This window comes from Salmo trutta, chromosome 37 (genome assembly GCF_901001165.1).
Source record: "Salmo trutta chromosome 37, fSalTru1.1, whole genome shotgun sequence".
In the NCBI taxonomy this organism is placed as follows: Eukaryota; Metazoa; Chordata; class Actinopteri; order Salmoniformes; family Salmonidae; genus Salmo; species Salmo trutta.
In genome coordinates this window covers 20,303,552-20,324,209 of record NC_042993.1, presented here as the reverse complement: position 1 = coordinate 20,324,209, position 20,658 = coordinate 20,303,552, and the positions used below count along the sequence as shown (strand labels likewise).

General features: G+C 41.3%; 2 protein-coding genes across 4 annotated transcripts; both read left to right on the top strand.

Annotated features, from left to right (window-relative positions):
• Positions 1 to 1,898: 1,898 nt before the first annotated feature.
• On the top strand, positions 1,899 to 12,098 carry LOC115176646 (tumor protein p53-inducible nuclear protein 1). Of its 3 annotated transcripts, XM_029736785.1 has the most exons (6): positions 1,899 to 2,126; positions 2,761 to 2,810; positions 2,927 to 2,985; positions 4,317 to 4,645; positions 7,484 to 7,964; positions 9,241 to 12,098. In XM_029736785.1, exons 4-6 carry the CDS (start codon positions 4,519 to 4,521, stop codon positions 9,488 to 9,490), a joined length of 858 nt encoding a protein of 285 aa, XP_029592645.1. In that variant the 5' UTR covers positions 1,899 to 2,126; positions 2,761 to 2,810; positions 2,927 to 2,985; positions 4,317 to 4,518; the 3' UTR covers positions 9,491 to 12,098. The 3 variants fall into 3 exon arrangements, with proteins under 3 accessions (XP_029592645.1, XP_029592644.1, XP_029592643.1); XM_029736784.1 differs by lacking the exon at positions 2,927 to 2,985; XM_029736783.1 differs by lacking the exons at positions 2,761 to 2,810; positions 2,927 to 2,985 and having other exon boundaries at positions 1,900 to 2,126.
• Positions 12,099 to 13,469: 1,371 nt separating this feature from the next.
• On the top strand, positions 13,470 to 20,415 carry LOC115176645 (G1/S-specific cyclin-E2). Its single transcript, XM_029736782.1, has 12 exons — positions 13,470 to 13,558; positions 14,450 to 14,497; positions 14,640 to 14,718; positions 14,833 to 14,883; positions 15,410 to 15,555; positions 15,901 to 16,036; positions 16,293 to 16,439; positions 16,584 to 16,679; positions 16,753 to 16,887; positions 16,974 to 17,085; positions 17,187 to 17,344; positions 19,039 to 20,415. Exons 2-12 carry the CDS (start codon positions 14,478 to 14,480, stop codon positions 19,144 to 19,146), a joined length of 1,188 nt encoding a protein of 395 aa, XP_029592642.1. The 5' UTR covers positions 13,470 to 13,558; positions 14,450 to 14,477; the 3' UTR covers positions 19,147 to 20,415.
• The last annotated feature ends 243 nt before the right edge of the window (positions 20,416 to 20,658 follow it).

Sequence of the window (20,658 nt, the reverse complement as noted above, 5' to 3'; positions counted from 1 at the left end):
TCGAGAAAAATATGCATGCATTAGTGGTCGGCTTTTTGATGTGATGGGACGAACATGCCTTGCAAAGTTTAGAGTCAATTATGTGTTTAAACCCTGGATGACTAACTGCATTGAACCCTGCGCGCAGCCATCTCGGCACTCCAATTCTAAAACATATTTTGGAAGCTATAAAAATGCATGTATTCATGTCTACATTCGTTTTCTATTATAGACACCTTAATGCATAGTTTTAAATTATATTGTGAGCAAAGACATTTTCCTTAAAGTATTTTTGTTGTTGAGAGTACTGTTACTGTCCCCACTATAACAAACAACAAATAGTTAAATACATGTAAGTTTTCAGTCCCCGAGTCCCTCCTTAAAACATTTAATTGAAATACTGTAGAATTCCATTCATACTATGGAGGACTACTCCTAACTAGGCACGTAAGTTAATAACACATTCTTATTTACAATGACGGCCAAACCCGGACGTCGCTGGGACAATTGTGCGCCGCCCTATGGGACTCCCAATTACGGCCGGATGTGATGCAGCCTGGATTCGAACCAGGGACTGCAGTGACGCCTCTGCACTGAGATGCAGTGCCTTAGACCGCTACGCCACCCGGGAGACCGAACCGCGCTGCTTTGATACAAGTGCGGGGACTCGTCTTGATAAATCAATCAGTAATTTTGGGGGGTTTTCACAGAATGTCGGTTTGGATAGCCTACACGGCTGGGGAAATGTTAGCCAAATTAAGGTGAGTGTTTTCTAGCCTCCTCAAAAACGATTTGCTATTGGTATTTATTACATATTAGTTGTGTATGGCTTACTTAGGAAATAAACAAAGACACTTCTATGTCTGTCTATATGCCCACTGTGAAATGCAGACCCATTTTCACCCTAATGGAATACTGGGCCAGCAATCCAGCACATTTTACATCGGACGTAGAGTTACGACCCATTTACGACCAACTGGTGCAACCAGCCCCAGGAGGTCCTTTGTCCGGAGTGTCCTTAATCTGGTTTATGTAGGGGGTTGGTGGACCATTGGATCAGGCCCCTTTTCCCAATTTGCACCGCTTGAGGGAAGGGGTGCTTTGTTGTACCCCTCACTGGTGACCGACATACTCTGTATTGAGTGCACTGTCATCTTTTTGTCCCCTCTTCCTTTGTCTCGATCCTTTTTGTTTGTGAAGCCAATGGCCCATTCTGTTCCGATAGAGGAGACATACATCCATCTCATTTTTGTGATTGCAACAACAAAAAACTTGGTGTAAGGTTACAATAATGAAAAATATAGATTTTATGTTTCCTTTTCGGGAGGGGGCCGAGCTGTCATTGCTTTGTAACATGGTCCCACACTCCTAAATGTACTCTTTTTTTGTAAATTCTAATGCATGGGTGCTGAATAGTGTTTTGGTACTTTTGATAATGTCACCTTCACATTATTAGAGTATTTGACTGTCACTGGGCTACAGGGCGATGTTTTGTTGAGCGAAGGAAATAATGTTACAGGATGGCTTCATTTACCCTTTATGGACAGTTATATAACATAGGGTTTTAAGCATTTTATTAACATGGTATAACGCATGTTATAATATTGTTAATTTATAGCCTGCTATCCATAAAGCTTGATCAATTAAACCGGGAAATATTAAAAATACATTAGGAGACATATGGGCTGTATTTTACCCATCACAGGAAATAAGGGTGCTTCAGGGTTAGGGTTAAGTTTGAAGAAAGACTTTAAAAATCACTCCCAAAAAGTTGTGGGCTGGGCTTAGCCCAGTCTTGTCTTTCTCTGGGGTGGGTCACGTGCGTTAGTGACTGTTTGTCAGAGTCAACGGCGGTGTATGATTGGCTGACAGATTTAATACAGGGCCCTCCCATAGGCTGTTGAAAACTACGTCTCTCGGATCAGCTGTTAGTGCGCCTCAACAATAACAAAGGGAACAGTTGGGACCTCGGAAGACTCGGACAAAGTAACGAACTGTGTTGCTCCGAATACAAAGGTCCATGTACTTAAATTCTTCTGCGAAGAAAACTTTTTTTATATTTCAAAAATATACTATCTACCTCAAAGTCTTAAGGATTTAATCACTAAATATCCGTCCTTTGCTGTTCACATCTTTTCTTGCCGCAGGTGAGTTTTTTTGGGGGTCTCTTTGTTGTCTGTTGTTCAAAGAACACACAGTAATCTTTTGCAATTCAATTGTAGGCCATTGTTGACGACATTATTTTCACAAGAACGGTTTAGCACAAACACAGCCTATTTCCACTGTTTTTATGCACCAACAATGTTTTGTGTAGCAAAAATAAGATTCTCGGCCCATTTTTGCCAAATAAGAGGCAGACCGCAGAGTCTACTGAAAATGTATTATCATGGCAAGGTCTATATGTCTCCCCATCTATTGAAAGAGGTGCTATTTATATGCACAAAACAGAATTGTACTTTGCTGGCAGATTAACATAACAGAGCTGCGACATTGTAGACCCGCCCAAGAGGTGTAGGGTTACTCTACACCCTCTCCTTGTCTGCTAGTCAACAAACCATCCTGCAATCAGACAGCCTACCACGATTTGAAGTTGTTATTGAACCTAAAATGTGCCGTTTTTTTTGTTACTTTTGATGTAATAACTGAACATTTATTTATATTTTCAGTGATTTTATTTGATTTATTACAGAACCAATATCAGGCATTTTGATCTGGGTAGAACACTCATGGAGAATATCCATATGACGTAATCGTTAGGGTACTAACGTTCTCTGTTCCAAGGTGTCGACGACAGGCCTCCAACCAACCATCCAAACACATACGACAAGAAAGTGAGCTCTCACACAACCTACCGTTTCATTTCGTTACTAATAATATACTGCCATTTTAATGGGCCCAATATGACGACGCATCTTCAACCCCCCCTCCTTGTTTTCTATCTGAATAGAGCCAGCGTTCTCGGAAGGAAACAATGCATGCAAGCGATGTTTTGTTGAGGACGAACAGGTGCAGGAGATTATAACCCAGTTGCCTATTGGACATACTGTAGATAAAGTCCCGTAGAAAAGCCCTCAGTCCCTTGACCTCATAGCACAGCTGCTCATTTTCATTGTCATTGAATCTTACAAATAAGAGGATATTGAATCAAAGAATTAAGTGTTTGCATTCGCTTGCGACCTACAAATCTTCTGAAGAAGATGTGATGTTAAGTAATATATGACAAACTGTAATTTGGGCATAACGTGTGTGTTTGCCTGTAGCCTGCCTGGCAGACCAGGTTTCAGTTTCCAAGTTTCAGTTTTCTGTCAGGTCAGCGATCTTGTCCTTTTTGAACATTATCATAATGAAGCTACTGTAGTTCTCTCAGCTTTTCAGATCTTACAAACCCACAGATCTCGGATTATTGGCTGCACTGCTCTGTATTTGTTTTCAATAAATGTGTGCATGCATACAACTCATAGTTTACAATTGCACTGACAAATGTGGCTTCACAGCAGGAATTTAAATTTGTCTGGCAGAATAATGGTTGTTGTGTATCACTAATCCTGCTTCAGGTCAGGGGTCATACTCTATGACCTGAAGTCAGTATAAATGCTGCGCTGTATCCCTGGTGTGTCCATGCGGGGTAGTAGTTCACTTTATCAGCAGAGGAAAATGCTGTCTTGGCTTTTTACACTCTAGTCAGTGGGACTGGAGGTCTAATTGCAAAGAAAGGTCAGGCCTATACCACCAATACTGGGCTGTATGGTCACAGAGAGTTGATCCCTAGGTGAAGATACAGCACTATAGTGTGTGTTCTATAAAGGATCACCCTATCAGTGAACAAGCTGCTAGGTTACAGACCTATTAGGCACACACATATTTGGCCAGTATGTCTATGTCAGTTGGCAGCTAGTTGATGATGGGTCTATTTCCATAATTGGCTTTATGAGGGATGTCTGGTAGATAGGAAAATGATACCCACACCTGTAAACATTTACGACCACAGATAGTGTATCTTTGAAGTTTGTGACAGTTGTGAATGATCTGGCTACCCTTTTATATGTTTAATTATGGAGTATTAGAGATATAGAAAATCTGCTTTTGGCAGAGAGCGTTAATATTGGACTGTCCTCTAAAACTAGTAAGCCAGAAATAAACACAGATGTCCTTCCAGTTCAGTCTGACCCATGTTTTCCTCCTGCCAATTGCCCAAAAGCCAAAGGATATTTGTATGCGTCTCCCCCCTCCTTTTTCACACAGGTCTTTATAAGCTCATGTATATGGTCTCAAATGTGTCACTCAAGATCACAACAAATTATTCACTCTCTTTCTCCCCCTCCCCTTTTGTCTCTCAGGTCCTTTGTAATTTTGCACACGTTGAGGTGAGCTATGACCAGACTTCGCACGGCTCCCCTCAGATGATAGACATCCGTACCTTATTGAAGCACTTTAGCACCTGCAGCTGATGACCAAAGTGCCTGTTCCCCACCCTCGCCCCGGTCCTCGCACCGCTCAGCCCCCCCTTGGTCCCGCCGTACCCCCCCAAAGAGTCCCAGTATGTTCCAGAGGCTCACCAGTGTCCTGTTCGGGGACGATGTGGAGGAGGTGAGACGAGTAGGCCCTGGAGAACAGGACTTTGGCCAGAAGGACGAGGATGAAGAGTGGATCCTGGTGGACTATCTGGGTGAGTTTCAGAACAGACACACACAGAGGAAACATACATAAACAGTAAAATATACAAACAAAAATGAAAATACACACTCAACACAACAACCCCTCGCACACCATAACCTCCTGGTATTCATGTACAAAACGGTTCAGATGGGTTCAACAGTGAGCATCATTTCCATACAGTCACATTGTGGGAACTTCACTACCTTTTAAAAATCATCACTGATTATTTGCGCCTGCAGCGTTTGTTTTTCCATGTGAGCATATTATCAGATATATCATAAGTGTCTAAGAACTGACCTTATCAGTTAAACTGCTTGGCTATGCAATCCTTAGGTGCCTTATAGTCTCCATAAACCACCGTTTCATGCCGACGCAACCGAAGTTCACCTGCATTCACAAATTCAGACACAAGGATGCAACTCAAAGCCCTGGCAAGGTTCTCAGTATGCATACGCACAAAAACACATACACGTGTGCCCATACACACATGGTTCTACACATATACAGTATATAAATGCCGCTCAATAACACACACACACTTGTTCTTTGGGGGGAGGGAGTGCATCCAGCCGGTCTGTCCCTCATACAGCTGGCCCACTTCTGTACGGGGGAGGGGAGGGTGGTAGAAGGGATATGGGGCAGTATATGGGCAATATGTCTGTAAACGGGTCAAACAAAAGCATGGGGGGGATAAGGGGAGAGTTACCCTTCTGGGCTCTGAGGAGTGAGACGTGTCGACAGACGGCCCAGCAGAATCGCCCCCAGTCGGTAACACTGTCTATGACACAAACCACCTGGGATTAATGCATTCATAGCGTCGTCTATCATGTCCAGTATCCGTTATAGGACTTGTATTACATATGTAGCTCATGGCTTCTTACGACAACCTTTGTAAATGCATTAAGGCTGAGAATGTGTTCGCAATCCATTTTACACATTCATTACAGGTGTTCCATGTAAATGCTTAAATGCCTACAAAAGCATTCATAATGCTTTACAAACAGGTGGTTGCTATATTACCCTACAGTCCAGCACTCTGTAGCCTTACCCAAACTGTTATATGATCATAGAACAGTATCATATAATAATGATTAATCTGATCACTTTATAGTGAATCTCTAATATCAGATGATACATGGTATCATACCCTTTATTTCGTGTCTGTTTTATAGAACTGTTAGAGTGAATGCAGTAAGCAGAGGTCAGATGTTTTGCCTCTGAAAGCGTTGAATAATTCTTTCCTGCACAGACTGCAGTACCATGACCTATTTTACAGTAGGGATTGATTCCACATGCTTAAAGTGGGTACTATTTAGTTTGTACCCGCTGTATTCCTGGAACACTTCAACAGCTCAAGTTGCACTAGTCTCCTACTTCTTCTAAACTGCCAATCTATTATATCAGTAGTGTAGACTGCTTTCCTTCCCCCCTTCCTACGTGCGCACACACAAACACAAGGTGGATGGTGGGGGTGAGAGGATTACAGGTTCTAATTGGCCTTACAGAGACAGTGATGAGGGATGGAAGCTGTTTTAGGGTTCTGCTGCGTTGCTTAGCGGCTAAGCGTGCGGATCACCCTGAAGGTGTGTGTGTCGGCATTGGATGAGATTTACTATTTTTATTTTTTTGAGTAAACAAGGTGGCTGCACTGCTGCTGACATGCGGCAGAGAATGATGAGGATGGAAACTGAAGTGTCCTTGGGAGTCGGTGTATTTCTATCACACAAACACAGTAACACATCCACACACTCAGAAATGAACACACTCTGAGGAACACAACACATCAATACACACTACATCTGAAAAGGAAACCATGTGTTCCCATGTGTGATCATACACACATGGGGACACATCCAATACACACACACACACACAGTTATGCACAAAGAACACAGTTATAAACAAACACACAGAGGAACACATCTACACACACATGTACATGCACACACTCAGCTGTTTGTCAGAGATTCTGTCCAAAAAAAGACAGTCAGGTTTAAACTTTAGCCAGGAATGAAGTTTTGGCCAGACGTCTGTGCAGGCTATTTTTAGTATAATGGGAACCCAAACAGCAATCTGCTGGCTTTGATTCCCATCTGGTATCAAGTTGCTTTTTCCATCATACTTCCCATATGACAGTGTATTATTCTGACTTATTAGTGCACTATTGACAGTAACACCACCAAGTCTCAAAGCAAGACATGCTATATAGCCCAGGGATGCAGTGAATACAACTTCTCGCTCCAGCCAAACCACCTCATTTAACTTGATTAGATTCATTCTATTGAAACTTAGTTTCTCTCCTAACCTTTTAAGCAGCATCACGAGTTGAGATAGTTAGCTAGTGGAAAAACATGTTTTGGTGCATTCTAGAGTTGGGAACGACTGGAAAGCATTTGGCAGCAGTTTGTTAGAGGGAGTTGCTGAAGCTGCTTGATCCTGTGAGTGACACACTCACACTATAGTATTTTGGGTCAGGCATGTTATTCTGACCGATAGAACACTGCTCTGTGTCTGTAGGGCTTTGACACCTATGCGTCAGGGGAAAATATGTTTTTTGTTTTCATCGCTAAAGCCATTCTCTCTGTGCCACATTGCCCCCTAAAGTCATGTCAGGGTATTGCATATGAGTTGTCATCCCACCCGGGTTGAGCTCAAGACCATCATATTGCCTTTTTACATTTTGCTACAGGGAGTTTATTTTTTTAGCACCAGTTATAAAACTCAATGGTTGTAAAACACATTTTCACACATACCCTACATGCTTTAGTTGCAAACAGAAACTTTCCATTTGTTATTTAAATGTTAATTGTGCTGATGTATCCTAACCAATCCCTGCCTTTCTCCTCAGCCGAGGCCTGCTCCAGCCCCTGTGGTGACGGCCTGTCTGAGGTGGACCTGACTTCGGAGGAGGAGGGGGACCTTGTGGTAGTCCCTTCTCCCATCGCCAGCTCCCCCATCCGCTATGCCTCCTGCACCTCCCTGGACTCCACCGCCGACACCGAGGATGGGGGTCCCGAGGAGGAGGAAGAGGGGGGTTTCCAGCGCCTGGAGGCCTGTTCTCTAGAGGAGAGCTGGTTCGTTACTCCCCCACCCTGCTTCGGCGGGGGGAGGAGGGGCAAGCCTATGATACTGAAGACCAGCCCCCTGGAGAACCTGCTGATAGAACACCCCAGCATGTCTGTGTACACCACCCACTGTCCCCCACGACTCTCCCTCAACCTCCCCCTCCCCCTCTCCCTCAACCTCAATCTCTGCCTCCCCCCTGTTGACACACCTGCCGCTGTGGGCATGGAACCAGGAAGACGTTCGCTTGACACCCCCTGCCACAGGTAGGACTTGTTGCTACAAAAATACTGGCAGTAGTGTTACAGCACCTAAATTTAGTGAATTTACGGGATCGGTATCCCTATACCAGGACGGTTGAGGTAACGTGCGCTAATGTGATTAGCATGACGTTGTAAGTAACAAGAACATTTCCCATGTCTTATATGGGCAGAAAACGTACGTTCTTTTTAATCTAACTGCACTGTCCAACTTACAGTAGCTATTACAGTGAAAAAATACCATGCTATTGTTTGAGGAGAGTGCACAACAACAAACTTTTATCACGGCAACTGGTTTGATACATTCACCTCTGAAGGTAAATAATGTACTTACATTCAGTAATCTTGCTCTGATTTGTCATCCTGAGGGTCCCAGAGATAAAATGTAGCATAGTTTTGTTTGATAAAATCCATTTTTATATTCAAATGTAGGAACTGGGTTCTACAGTTTGAACCCCTGCTGTCTCTGGCTCCACACCCACCCCGCCCGACTATCTAGATGTGTAAAAGTTAGTGTGTAAGCTAATGATCCATCATGAATGTGTAAACAAAAATGTTGTATTACCATATCATTTTCTATGTTCTCTATAGTTATGTACTTGAAAATGTATTAATTGACAAATTCGGCACATTTGGGCAGACTTGATACAAAATATTGTCCAGTATTGCAATGCTTCACTGGATCAATCGGAAACTTTGCACACACACTGCTGTCAGCTAGTGGCCAAAATCTAAACTGAAATATTATATGATGGCCTTTCTCTTGCATTTCAAAGATGGAAAAGAGAGAAATAAAAGTTTTGTTTGTATTATCTTTTACCAGATCTAATGCATTATATTTCTTAGATGTTAGATCTAATATGTTATATACTATTATATTTTGGGGGTGGCGGGTAGCTTAGTGGTTAGAGCGTTGGGCCAGTAACCGAAAGATTGCTGGGTCGAATCCCCGAGCTGACAAGGTCAAAATCTGTTATTCTGCCCCTGAACAAGGCACTGTTCCCCCGGTAGGCTGTCATTGTAAGTAAGAATTTGTTCTTATCTGACTTGCCTATTTAAATAAAGGTTACATTTAAAATTGACATTTAAAAAAAATATTCTCATACATTAATTTCACATTTCCACAAACGTCAAAGTGTTTCCTTTAAAATGATATCAAGAATATGCATATCCTTGCTTCAGGTCCTGACAGGTAGTTAGATTTGGGTATGTCATTTTAGGTGAAAATTGAAAAAAGAACATGGATTAACCAATCCAGCCCCCTTCCTGTCTCCCCATATAGGCCAGAGACGGTAGTGCAGTGCAGAACCGGCCTCCATGCTGGCTGCTATGCGGCTGCCGTCCCAGTCCTCTTAGACCAAGCACAGCAGCATGGACGACTGGCCCAAAGGGTACGTGGCGCCGCCCAGCACCAGCTCCTCTCCCGCAACGCCCTGCGCCGCCTCAACCTGCTGCGTACTGGAGGGGCCAAGCAGGCCAAGACCACCACCACCTATCTACACCAGCCTGGCCAGAGGCACCTCAACTACTGAGGTCTTGGCTCTATCCCTTACCCTCCATCCATCAATTCATCCATCCATCTCAACCTGGATCCACGCAAAGAGTACATCCTGCAACATGCTCTCCATCTCCCCACTTCCTCCCTCCATCCACCGATCCTCCACTCTGGAATGAAGAGGCGTGATGAGGACTCCTTTAGAATCAATGCCATAGGTCACTTTACTCCGCTGCAGGTCCCCACCACCACATGGTAACTGGGAGAGACTGGTTCAATCAGATATTGCACCTGTGGCGACACTCTCCGCTTTCACCCACTCTGCAATGGTTGTGTGGTGTCATAGTGTGGCTGTATGCTGCCATAGAATGGTTGTGTGATGTCATTGATTGATATCATAGAGTTGATTGTATGCTGTCGTAGTGACATTGTAAGTGATGTCATTGAGTTGTTGTATGCTGTCATAGAGTGGTTGTGTGCTATCAGAAGAGGGTTTGTGGCTTAATAGAATGACTGTGATGTCTTTAGAGTAGGCATTTAGAAAAGGAGCATGTCTTTCACTTGTAATTAGGACAGTTTAACAAGGTTGTTTCTCATGCCCCTCCAATGAAATTGCTTCCTCTATCACTTCATGGCAAACTAATGTAATTTGTCATTCTGATGGCCACAACTTACTTTTCAAAATCATCACCTCCCCTCTCTTGACTATGCCTTGAACTTAGTAATTCAGTACTTTCACAATATTGTTTGAGAAAATGATGGTCAAATACTGGGTTAAATATCACTAAACGCCTTGTTATAATAGTAGAATTTAAGATAAAAATAAATGTATTTGAAAAAAATTCCATCATATTTTTAAAAAGAAAAAAACGTATATTACATATCAGTATGAAGTTAGTATGAGCATTTATCTACATAGGTATGTTTGTAAGCAGCGGTTTGACTATGTTAGTGTGTGATTTGTTGCATGGTTGTATAGCGCTAGTCTCCAGATGTTGAGAAAACAGAAAAAAAATGTGTTTTTGTATCTTAACTTTCATTGTTTGTTCTAAATCTGCAGCCACTTCTCAGGGTCATAGCCAATCACCTTTACACTTTACTAAAATGCAGATTACTTGACGGATGTTAATTGTATTTGTACATACTGGAGACCTTCCAAATTTGTCATAGTGTGCTTTGCCTTGTGGTAATGTTTGTGATCAATGATTGACCTTTCAAAAGAATCGTGTGCGTCTCGAAAATTGAATTTGAACATTTGCTTGTCCAAGGACTGTGAAAATGAACTCCTACTCTCTCAATCGACTGTTATAACCCACCAAGATGGAGTGAAACTATTCGTCTTTTTCATTTTTGTATATATTTATATTTTTCTGTGTACTTTCCATTGTTTTGAATTAGATTTTTGCCCTGTTCTTTATTTGCTTAGTTACATAATATTACTAAGTTATGTTAAAATGTCAACCAAAAAAGTAGCAGCAATCTCTAACCTTGCAATAGTTTATATTACTATTGTTTTTGCTTTTACAATATATTCTTCTTTACTTTAACAATGTTTGCAAATTGGAGACTTTGTGTTCTGAAATGGTCAAGTTTGTGACAACATGAATCTGTGCACTCTAGTGGTAAGAAAGCACAGAGACAACTCAAACACCCAAATAGCCTATTTTAGTTTCACAGAACCTCTAAAAGTCAAGTATCCAGGCAAACTCAATAATTTACATGACCTAATATTATGATGACCTGATATTATGACCTAATATCATCTGTTTCTTTGTACTTATTGGGGGAAATACACAGTACATACATACTCGGATGTATTTAGCATGGTAGCATCAAGAAGCACTAAGGTGGTTTTATTTGGTTTTGTCTATATAGTTGTAAACTGATTATAGTGAAGTGATTTAAGCCTAGTCATTGTATGTGTGTCTTTTATTTTCAAATTTCTCAGATTGCAAAACTTTGCAAATCATTTGACGTGTCAATTTTTGTACTGCATTGTGACACGGGCAACAGGACGAAGGGAATGGAGGAGATGGCTAAGTCCTCATTTTTGATGTGTGAAGCTGGAAGGAGCCATTTTGTTTTGTCCTCGGCTGTCTGTCTGAGCTCTTGATGATAATAACAGGGATTTGTATTTTGTTTTATGCCTTGAATTTGTTTTGGATCACGTGCCTTCCAGGTTAAACAGTATAATGACAATGCATTAATGAAGAACTTGAACTCTTGTCCAAAGGGACAACACATACAAAAGCAAATCAGCTATGCACACAGGAGGTAGCTTCTCTTTGTGAACCACCCAGCCCATGTACAGCTTTTATACACAAATGTAGCAAACCTGTTTTCTCCTGTGTGAAGAAAATTTGTTGGCATTTTTTTTACTACGTGTTAGACTTCTGCTTTGATTTAGTTTACTGGAATAATACAGCACTTTGCCAAAAAAAGTGTAGGAATTTGAGCATTAACTGTTATTTATCTACTTAACTGATTGCATTATTTGTATTTTGGACGTATGAGAGATCAATTCACTGTTTTTATGGTCAGCAAAATTTGCAAATGAGAATGTGGTAGTCTGTTCTAAAACTGTAATACATGATCTGTTGTCATGATGTAAGCCACAGTCTACAATAAATGTTTTCATACACATACTCTTCTGTCCATTTGATCCATTTAACCTTTATTCTACCAGGTTTATTCAACTAAGATGACATCTCTTTTGCAAGAAAGACCCACAGCCAAGCGGGACTTAATTTCCAAACCAAGCCCTTTATGGCACTGAGCTGAGACAGCTATGATGTTACTTTCAGTATGACATTCTCATGAGTTCTGATTAAAGAGTACATAACTGCTTTGTACAGCAATGTTACAGCCTAATAAAACGTTTAAAAGATGGACTTCATCAAACAATTGAGAACGAGTTATCACAGATGTTTGACCAATCACAACAGAGCAAAGTAGTTGCCAGGAAGATCTTCAATAACTATTACAAACAAACAACTGATTCAACACTTCAGAAAATAAACAGTGACCCAGAAAACAATAACTCTAATAAAGTAATCGTATACTCTTGTTTTAAAGGCTATAAAATTGAATAATGACTCATGTTTATTGTGTGTTGAAATTTGAGGGGTATGCTACAAAGTGGAATCCATCAGTTGGCCAGCTAAGCAACCAGAAATAACTGTTGATTTTCTGATTATTAAAAAAGCTAAACTTTATTCTTTTGGTTGTTGAGTCAATTAGACCATGCCCATTTCAAGCTTATATTTAAAAATATATATTTCAGAATATTTAGCCGTGTAACTCCTTGATCCTTCTTTACTATATACGGTATAGGCAAACATGTTTTAGTAAGAAACTGTGGTATAGGTATACATGATACTACCCTCTGGGGGTAGATGTAACTATTTGGACGGGTCCAGTATGACAAATAACGCATTAGCTAGAAGAGGAGTGAAAAAAGCTTCAACCTAGCTCAATCTATGTACAATAACAATATAATATCTGCGTTGAAACGTGCGAGAATCTTCCTGTTTCAATATGACAGTGCTCCACGATGTCTTCATCTCGGCTTGTTTACATTTTGAAGGAAGACCACGTTGTTTCTCCTGACCTTCCTCTGATTGGCTAAGAGAGTTTGAAACCTCTCCCATAGGTGGACCTGTAATACGGAAGTGTTTTTCTTGCAGAGAAAAAATAAGAAAATAGAGCTTAAACGTTTTTTTTTTTATATATACTTGACCACATGTAAAGGCTAACTCAACGCCTACTGCGTCGTTTAAGGTTAACCGGAAAATAAGGAATGCGCCATTTCCCCCCCAAAATCTAAATGAAACCCCTCTTGTGCAAAGTAGATCCGCCATCCATACAAAGTCGATGAGCGAACGTCCCTAATAAAGATCACAAACACGTGATCAAATGTATTAACTCTCGGGAAATAAAACAGAATGTTCGCTTTCTTATTTGCAATAATGGGAATTCAGATTTGAACATTTAGCGCGTTTAAATGAACCGGGAACACACATGCGCACTTGCCATGGAATGTCAGATATATAAAGATTGGCGCCGGCGCGCCAGCTGATCAGTATTCGTTCATTCATTTCTGAGGGTAAGGAGCTGGAGAGGAACTGTTTGCTTATTTAGCTAGATATATTTCTCAGGAGTTTATTCTGAAAGTTAGTGGTAAAGCTACTATGTCGATGAGGAACATTCAGTTTATTGGGATATTTTTTTTGTTAAAAAATCTGGAAAAGAAACCAAATTGCAAGAGGGACTGGTAACGTTAGCAAACTGTCTGGTTAACATTAGTTAGTTGATTTGATAAGACAAAACATCTGTTTCTTCACATTGGTTGACGCTGTGTTATTTGTTATCATCTTTGCTTGATATTTAACGTTAACATGCAAGCCACCACTGCATTTCAGGGACGTGGCATAAAGATAGTTAGCCAGTAACTTTGCTAGCCAGGAAACTACATCATGCAAATTCTACCTAGCAATGTGAAATTATTGCTGTTGCAATACATTCTTTAAGTATTATACCCTTTATCTATTTATATCAACTTGTTTTTAATGTTGATGTATTGGAGTTAAAGTTGGCTCACTGGTGAGCTACTGTAGCTAGCCATAGTGACTGTCCAAATCCTCCCGCTTCGAGAAATTGGCGCGTAGTTGGGTTTCACAAACCATCAAAAATAATTATCATATGGTTACTTTCCTTAACAATAACAATGTAAGTTATTACCAGGGCTTCTGACATAACATTGGGACTACGGATACAGTAGATTTTATGCAATTTGTGGCAGATTTCTTTGTGGAAATGAGGACGGTACTCACAAGCTCAACCCTCTATACCCATTTGGAATACCATTTTTACCGCCCGGAAAAAAAACAACCTTTTATTATCCCATCATGTTTTGAACTTGTGAAGATGCTTATTTGTACAAACTCTAAGCTATCTTTGCCATTTTAACAATGTTTTCTCCCTGTCTCCTTTTTAGTGGAACTCTAAAGCCTTCAATTGACAGAATGGCTAACGTTAGACGCAGGTATGGGAAGCCACACTGTAATAAAGCCTCGTTGTCAACAAGCATGATTGCAAGCTAACTATAAAATTGATTATTTGTACATGTTTGAAAACAATTGGTATGGTGACTGCTTGCTGTCGCTAAAAGTTGTCTGTCCTTTCAGTGGTCGCATCACATTACAGGCAAGAGATGAGAACGCACCGGAACAGAATGTCAAGATCACACGAAAAAGAAAATCTGAGGTTTGTTCAATTAGCTAGATGTGTTATTTTTAACCATTAGTGTAGCGGAATTGTTTTATTGGTCTGTCGCCAAATAAGAACTACAGCTCATTGTATTGTCCGTTTACTTTTCAGCCATCGAAAAAGATGCCACCCGCAGTGACGAAACAAAGCTATGAAATACAGGTTGGTTGCTTGTTTATTCAACCAATTAACGTTACCAAGTTGTGCCAGTGGTTGATGACTGCAAAACATGTGGGAGAATATAGGGGTAAACTATGGTAAAATTCACATGGATGTAGAAGTAATTATTGATGAGACTTAACTCTACATACACACACCCAACTAGTTATCTGTGTCACTGTGTTAGACAGCACGTAATAACCCCGCGTTTTGTCTGTCCCTCCTTTTCTCCTCCCCCGCCTGATCTAAATCTCATCACATTTGTTTTGTATACACTATGGAATGCGCGTCAATACCCGTTTCTGTCGCCATTAAAATAATCATTCTCTTTTCGGTGTTTAAGTTCATGTGTACTATAGCTTTGAACATTTTGGTACTTTTCACTGTGCCTGTAGCATGCTGTGACCTATGTGTTAATGTTGGCTATATGGAATTTTCACTCGGTAAATGCATGCTTATTTATCTGCATTCGCTGATTATGTGACTATATACCGATGAAAAGATTCAATTTGGTGCCTTTTCTCTCTAGAAACGGTGGTCAGAAGAAGGGGCAAGTCCATGTGTCCTTGTAGAAACGCCACACAAGGAGCTGGTGATGACCAGAGACCTGTCTGGCTTCAAGCAGTTCCGATTCAAGAACATCTTCATCAAGACCTCACCGCTGCCCTGCCTCAGGTACTGTGTGTTGAAGGGGCTTAGCCCAAATTCCTTTTACACATCATTGGTGGTGATTGCTCCCATGTCTTTGTTCCTAAACTGTACCCCCCCCCCCCCCCCCCAACGCTACTTAGGAGAACTCTGAATATGTCATTTTTATGGCACTACTGTCAATGCAACTCTTACATACAAGATCAGGGTGGAAGTAGACCTGCAACTAGAGAAACTTTAGAAGTAGGCTACTTTTCGCGGTTTCTCGTTTGTCACTATTGATGACAAACATTCAGTATCTGGTGTTGGGCCTCAGTCAATGCGAGTGAACATTGTATGTCCTGTTAAGACCGGTGTGTTTCCCCTTGGCAGCTGGGCCAGCTCAGATGATGTGTGGATTAAGATGCTGAACAAGGAGCTGAAGTATGTCCATGACAAGGGCTTCCTACAGCAGCACCCCAAACTAAAGTCCAAGATGAGGGCCATTCTCCTGGACTGGCTTCTAGAGGTACATGTGTCTCTGAAATTACTTGCTGTACTCTATTCAATCTTGGGCCTATTACTTGTACCCATCTATATGCCCTTTACACCTGCTCTTGGATTTGTCATAACTGGATACGCATGAGCCAACGGTCTGATACTCCACCTCCATCGTTATTACCTCAGGGGTTCTACAGCTCCAATACTTTGACTTGTTTACTATAGTGCCCCAGGATTTGTACAGATGTGACTGTCTAACCCATCCCGGTTTTGTCCTGTTGTAGGTGAGTGAGGTGTACACTCTGCATCGAGAGACTGCTTATCTGGCTCAGGACTTCTTTGACCGCTTCATGCTGACACAGGACGATATGGAGAAGGACCGACTGCAGCTCATAGGAATCACAGCCCTCTTCATCGCATCTAAGATAGAGGTAGGTGTAACGTCCTCTGTTTTCATGCTCTTCTGGATGGTGACCACTGCTTTAGTTTATACTGTCATAACAAATTAATAAGATGGCGTTCGTGCTTTTTTTTCTCTCCCTGAAGTCTAATTGTTCCCTCCTTATGCCCCTCAGGAAATCTACCCTCCAAAGCTCCATGAGTTTGCCTACGTTACTGATGGAGCCTGTGAGGAAGAAGCGATCCTGGAGATGGAACTTGTCATGTTGAAGGTAAGAAACCTCCTGTGCCCAACACTGTACTAATTCAGTTGTCACACATTGATTAATAACTCTCCTCTGTCAGGCGCTGAACTGGAACCTGTGTCCAGAGACGGTGATCACGTGGCTGAAGCTCTATGCTCAGGTGGAGTCCCTAAAGGATGGTGTCAACTTCCTGGTACCTCAGTTCTCTCAGGACACCTACATCCAGATCACACAGGTGAGTCTTCTCCTGACACTTGACTGTCATGGAAGATTTTTAGCTTCCCTACAACTCTTTTTAACGGTTGTCCTGGTCTCTTATAGCTTTTAGACCTGGCCATGCTGGACATCAACTCTCTGGACTACCAGTATGGGATACTGGCTGCTGCTGCCTTCTGCCATTTTTTCTCATTTGATGTTGTCCTCAAAGTATCAGGTAAGCACTGATTTGACATTGTGTACATGGGTTGGCCCCACTCTAGAATGCCACAGCCCTCCTGTGTTATTACATAGTTACTAATGTCTGTTTCTGTGCAGGTCTGACGTGGGATAATATTGCTCCCTGTGTCCGGTGGATGACCCCCTTCATGTGCACGGTCAGCGCCTGTCCCAGAGCAGAGCTCAAGGACTTTAAGAAAGTGACGTCTGATGACAGACACAACATCCAGACCCACGTAGACTACCTGTCCATGCTGGTGAGTGCTCACACATTTCAGGGGCTGGAATGGGTACAATATTCAAAGAAAACAACCAGAATGGCTGCTCAATGTTGGCTGTTTAGAGTATCTCTACAAGTGTTTGGGAGTAGCAAGTCGCTTTCACCCAGAAATGTATTGCAGCCATCTTGGTGATGCATTGGCAGCCATTTTGTGCTACAGTCATATTTTTTAACCTCTCTAGGGTATGTGGGACGAAATCGTCCCACCTACGCAACAGCCAGTGTAATCCCGTGGCGCGGTATTCAAATACCTTAGAAATGCTATTACTTCAATTTCTCAAACATATGACTATTTTACACCATTTTAAAGACAAGACTCTCGTTAATCTAACCACACTATCCGATTTCAAAAAGGCTTTACAACGAAAGCAAAACATTAGATTATGTCAGCAGAGTACCCAGCCAGAAATAATCAGACACCCATTTTTCAATCTAGCATATAATGTCACATAAACCCAAACCACAGCTAAATTCAGCACTAACCTTTGATCTCCATCAGATGACACTCCTAGGACATTATGTTATACAATACATGCATGTTTTGTTCATATTTATATCAAAAAACAGCTTTTTACATTAGCATGTGACGTTCAGAACTAGCATACCCCCCGCAAACTTCCGGTGAATTTACTAAATTACTCACGATAAACGTTCACAAAAAACATAATTATTTTAAGAATTATAGATACAGAACTCCTTTATGCACTCGCTATGTCCGCTTTTAAAATAGCTTTTCGGTGAAAGCACATTTTGCAATATTCTGAGTAGATAGCCCGGCATCACAGGGCTAGCTATTTAGACACCCACCAAGTTTAGCCCTCACCAAAGTCAGATTTACTATAAGAAAAATGTTATTACCTTTGCTGTTCTTCGTCAGAATGCACTCCCAGGACTTCTACTTCAATAACAAATGTTGGTTTGGTTCAAAATAATCCATAGTTATATCCAAATAGCAGCGTTTTGTTCGTGCGTTCAAGACACTATCCGAAAGGGTAAAGAAGGGTGACGCGCCCGACGTGTTTCGTGACAAAAAAAATCTAAATATTCCATTACCGTACTTCGAGGCATGTCAACCGCTGTTTAAAATCAATTTTTATGCCATTTTTCTCGTAAAAAAGCGATAATATTCCGACCGGGAAACCGTGTTTTAGTTCAAAGAGAGAAAATAAAAACATGGGTTCGCCTCGTGCACGCGCCTCAGTCTCATTGTCCTCTGATAGACCACTTACCAACGGCGCTAATGTTTTTCAGCCAGGGGCTGCAAAGACGTCATTCAGCTTTTTCCCGGGTTCTGAGAGCTTATGGGAGCCGTAGGAAGTGTCACGTTACAGCAAAGATCCTAAGTTTTCAATAAAGAGAGTCAAGAAGCCCAAGGAATGGTCAGAGAGGGCACTTCCTGTACAGAATCTTCTCAGGTTTTTGACTGCCATATGAGTTCTGTTATACTAAGACACCATTCAAACAGTTTTAGAAACTTTAGGGTGTTTTCTATCCAAAGCCAATAATTATATGCATATTCTAGTTTCTGGGCAGTAGTAATAACCAGATTAAATCGGGTACGTTTTTTTTATCCGGCCGTGTAAATACTGCCCCCTAGCCCTAACAGTTAAAAGAATAGAACTGTGCATACAAATGTTCATTGTTCTTAATGAATCATCTTGTCTGTTGCAGAGCGACGCTCACCAGAGGCAACCGGACAGCCAAGACAGACTATCGCCTGCTGCCATAGGAGGGATATTAACTCCACCAAAAAGCACAGAGAAACCAGCCAATCACTGAGCCCCAGGGTCTCCTCGTGTTGATCTTCTGACCAACCAGATGAAGGGAGAATTCCCTAGACGTCACGCCTGACCAGCCAGAGGCCGGGAAACTTCGGAACCTCATCCTCACGTCACCAATCAAATTTGCTTTTGGTCATAACTCACCTTTGTGTAGCATGTTAAGATGAGTTATTTTACTTTATATACCAAGCTGGATATCAGAGTATATGCAGTACAACCATGGAAATCAGCTCATGGTTACTATATTGACTTATTTTGTGAAATGATTGCAACAGACCCTGTTCTTGCAGTCTGAATCCCCAGAATTTGAATTTCACATGGAGATCATTTGAGGTGACTCAAATCTTCCTCCATAGGAAAGCATGTCTGCTGCTCCCCCTCTGTTACTTGAAGCTGAGCATTTCAGGACATGAGATGTTTTGATAGCAAATTATTTGAGGTGAATTGGTACATAATACTCAGTTGAGTTGCTCAACTCAGTCTCAACATTGTTATATGTATCTGGTGCTGTATAGTCTAAATCTGGATACTCCTGTAAATGCTCAGCCATACAATAACACTGAAAGCAGTACTGATGTTTACTATGGTGACGTTTGAAAATGTGAGCTATTTGAAAGGGTAGTGCCGGGTTAACTGTTTGCGATACGAACATCTTAAACACTGTTTTTGAAGTTCCGTGTTCTCACCACACTGAACGACTCATGGTGCATTCTCCTGCCACAACACATTCCTGGAAAACTTGACTTCAGTCGTTTGATGTAGACCTTTTGGACTGACTTACAACTGTACATCATTTTAACATTGTATTTATTTGTTCATTTAAGCCTTACAATGTTTTTATTTCCATATACATTCATAGGGCTATGAATTCAGGTCTTTAACAATGCCAAAGGCAAACTATTTTAAGTCACGGGATGCATGTTATTTATGATTTTGATATCTGTTATTGGGGGGGGGGGGGGGGACCCAGTATAATGCAGTTACATATGAAATGTTGTAGTTTTGCGCTAGCCTGTCCGTGGTGCCGTAGTTGAACTAGTATGGTGAGGTAAAGACTTGAGCCTCGGTTCTCCAGTTCAGGGCTCTAACCCAGTCAGTCCAGCAAACCCGTGACTGTCAACTGAAACCTTCAGTGTTGTGCAGCAGTATACAAAGAACCATGTTTAAACTGTAAATAAATTAAATAATGTGTATTTTATGTACATAAACTGAAAGTTCTGTTTTTTTAAGGGAAATGTATTGAATAAATGAAATGGACATTTATGCATTTTTGCCTGCTTTTATGGTTGACATTGCAATGGCAGCATTTGCCTAGTACTTTTTCGACTACGGTTTGTTAAATTCTTGTGAATTGGTGAGGGAGTGCCATCTAGAACTGGGCTAACTTGACTGGTTCAAGCCATAAGAGCCATACACAATACTACCTATTACATGGAAATAAGATGCATGACTTCTCCAGTATATCTGAAATGCTGAGGGGTGAAATGGGACGAACGTCACCTTGCCTTCA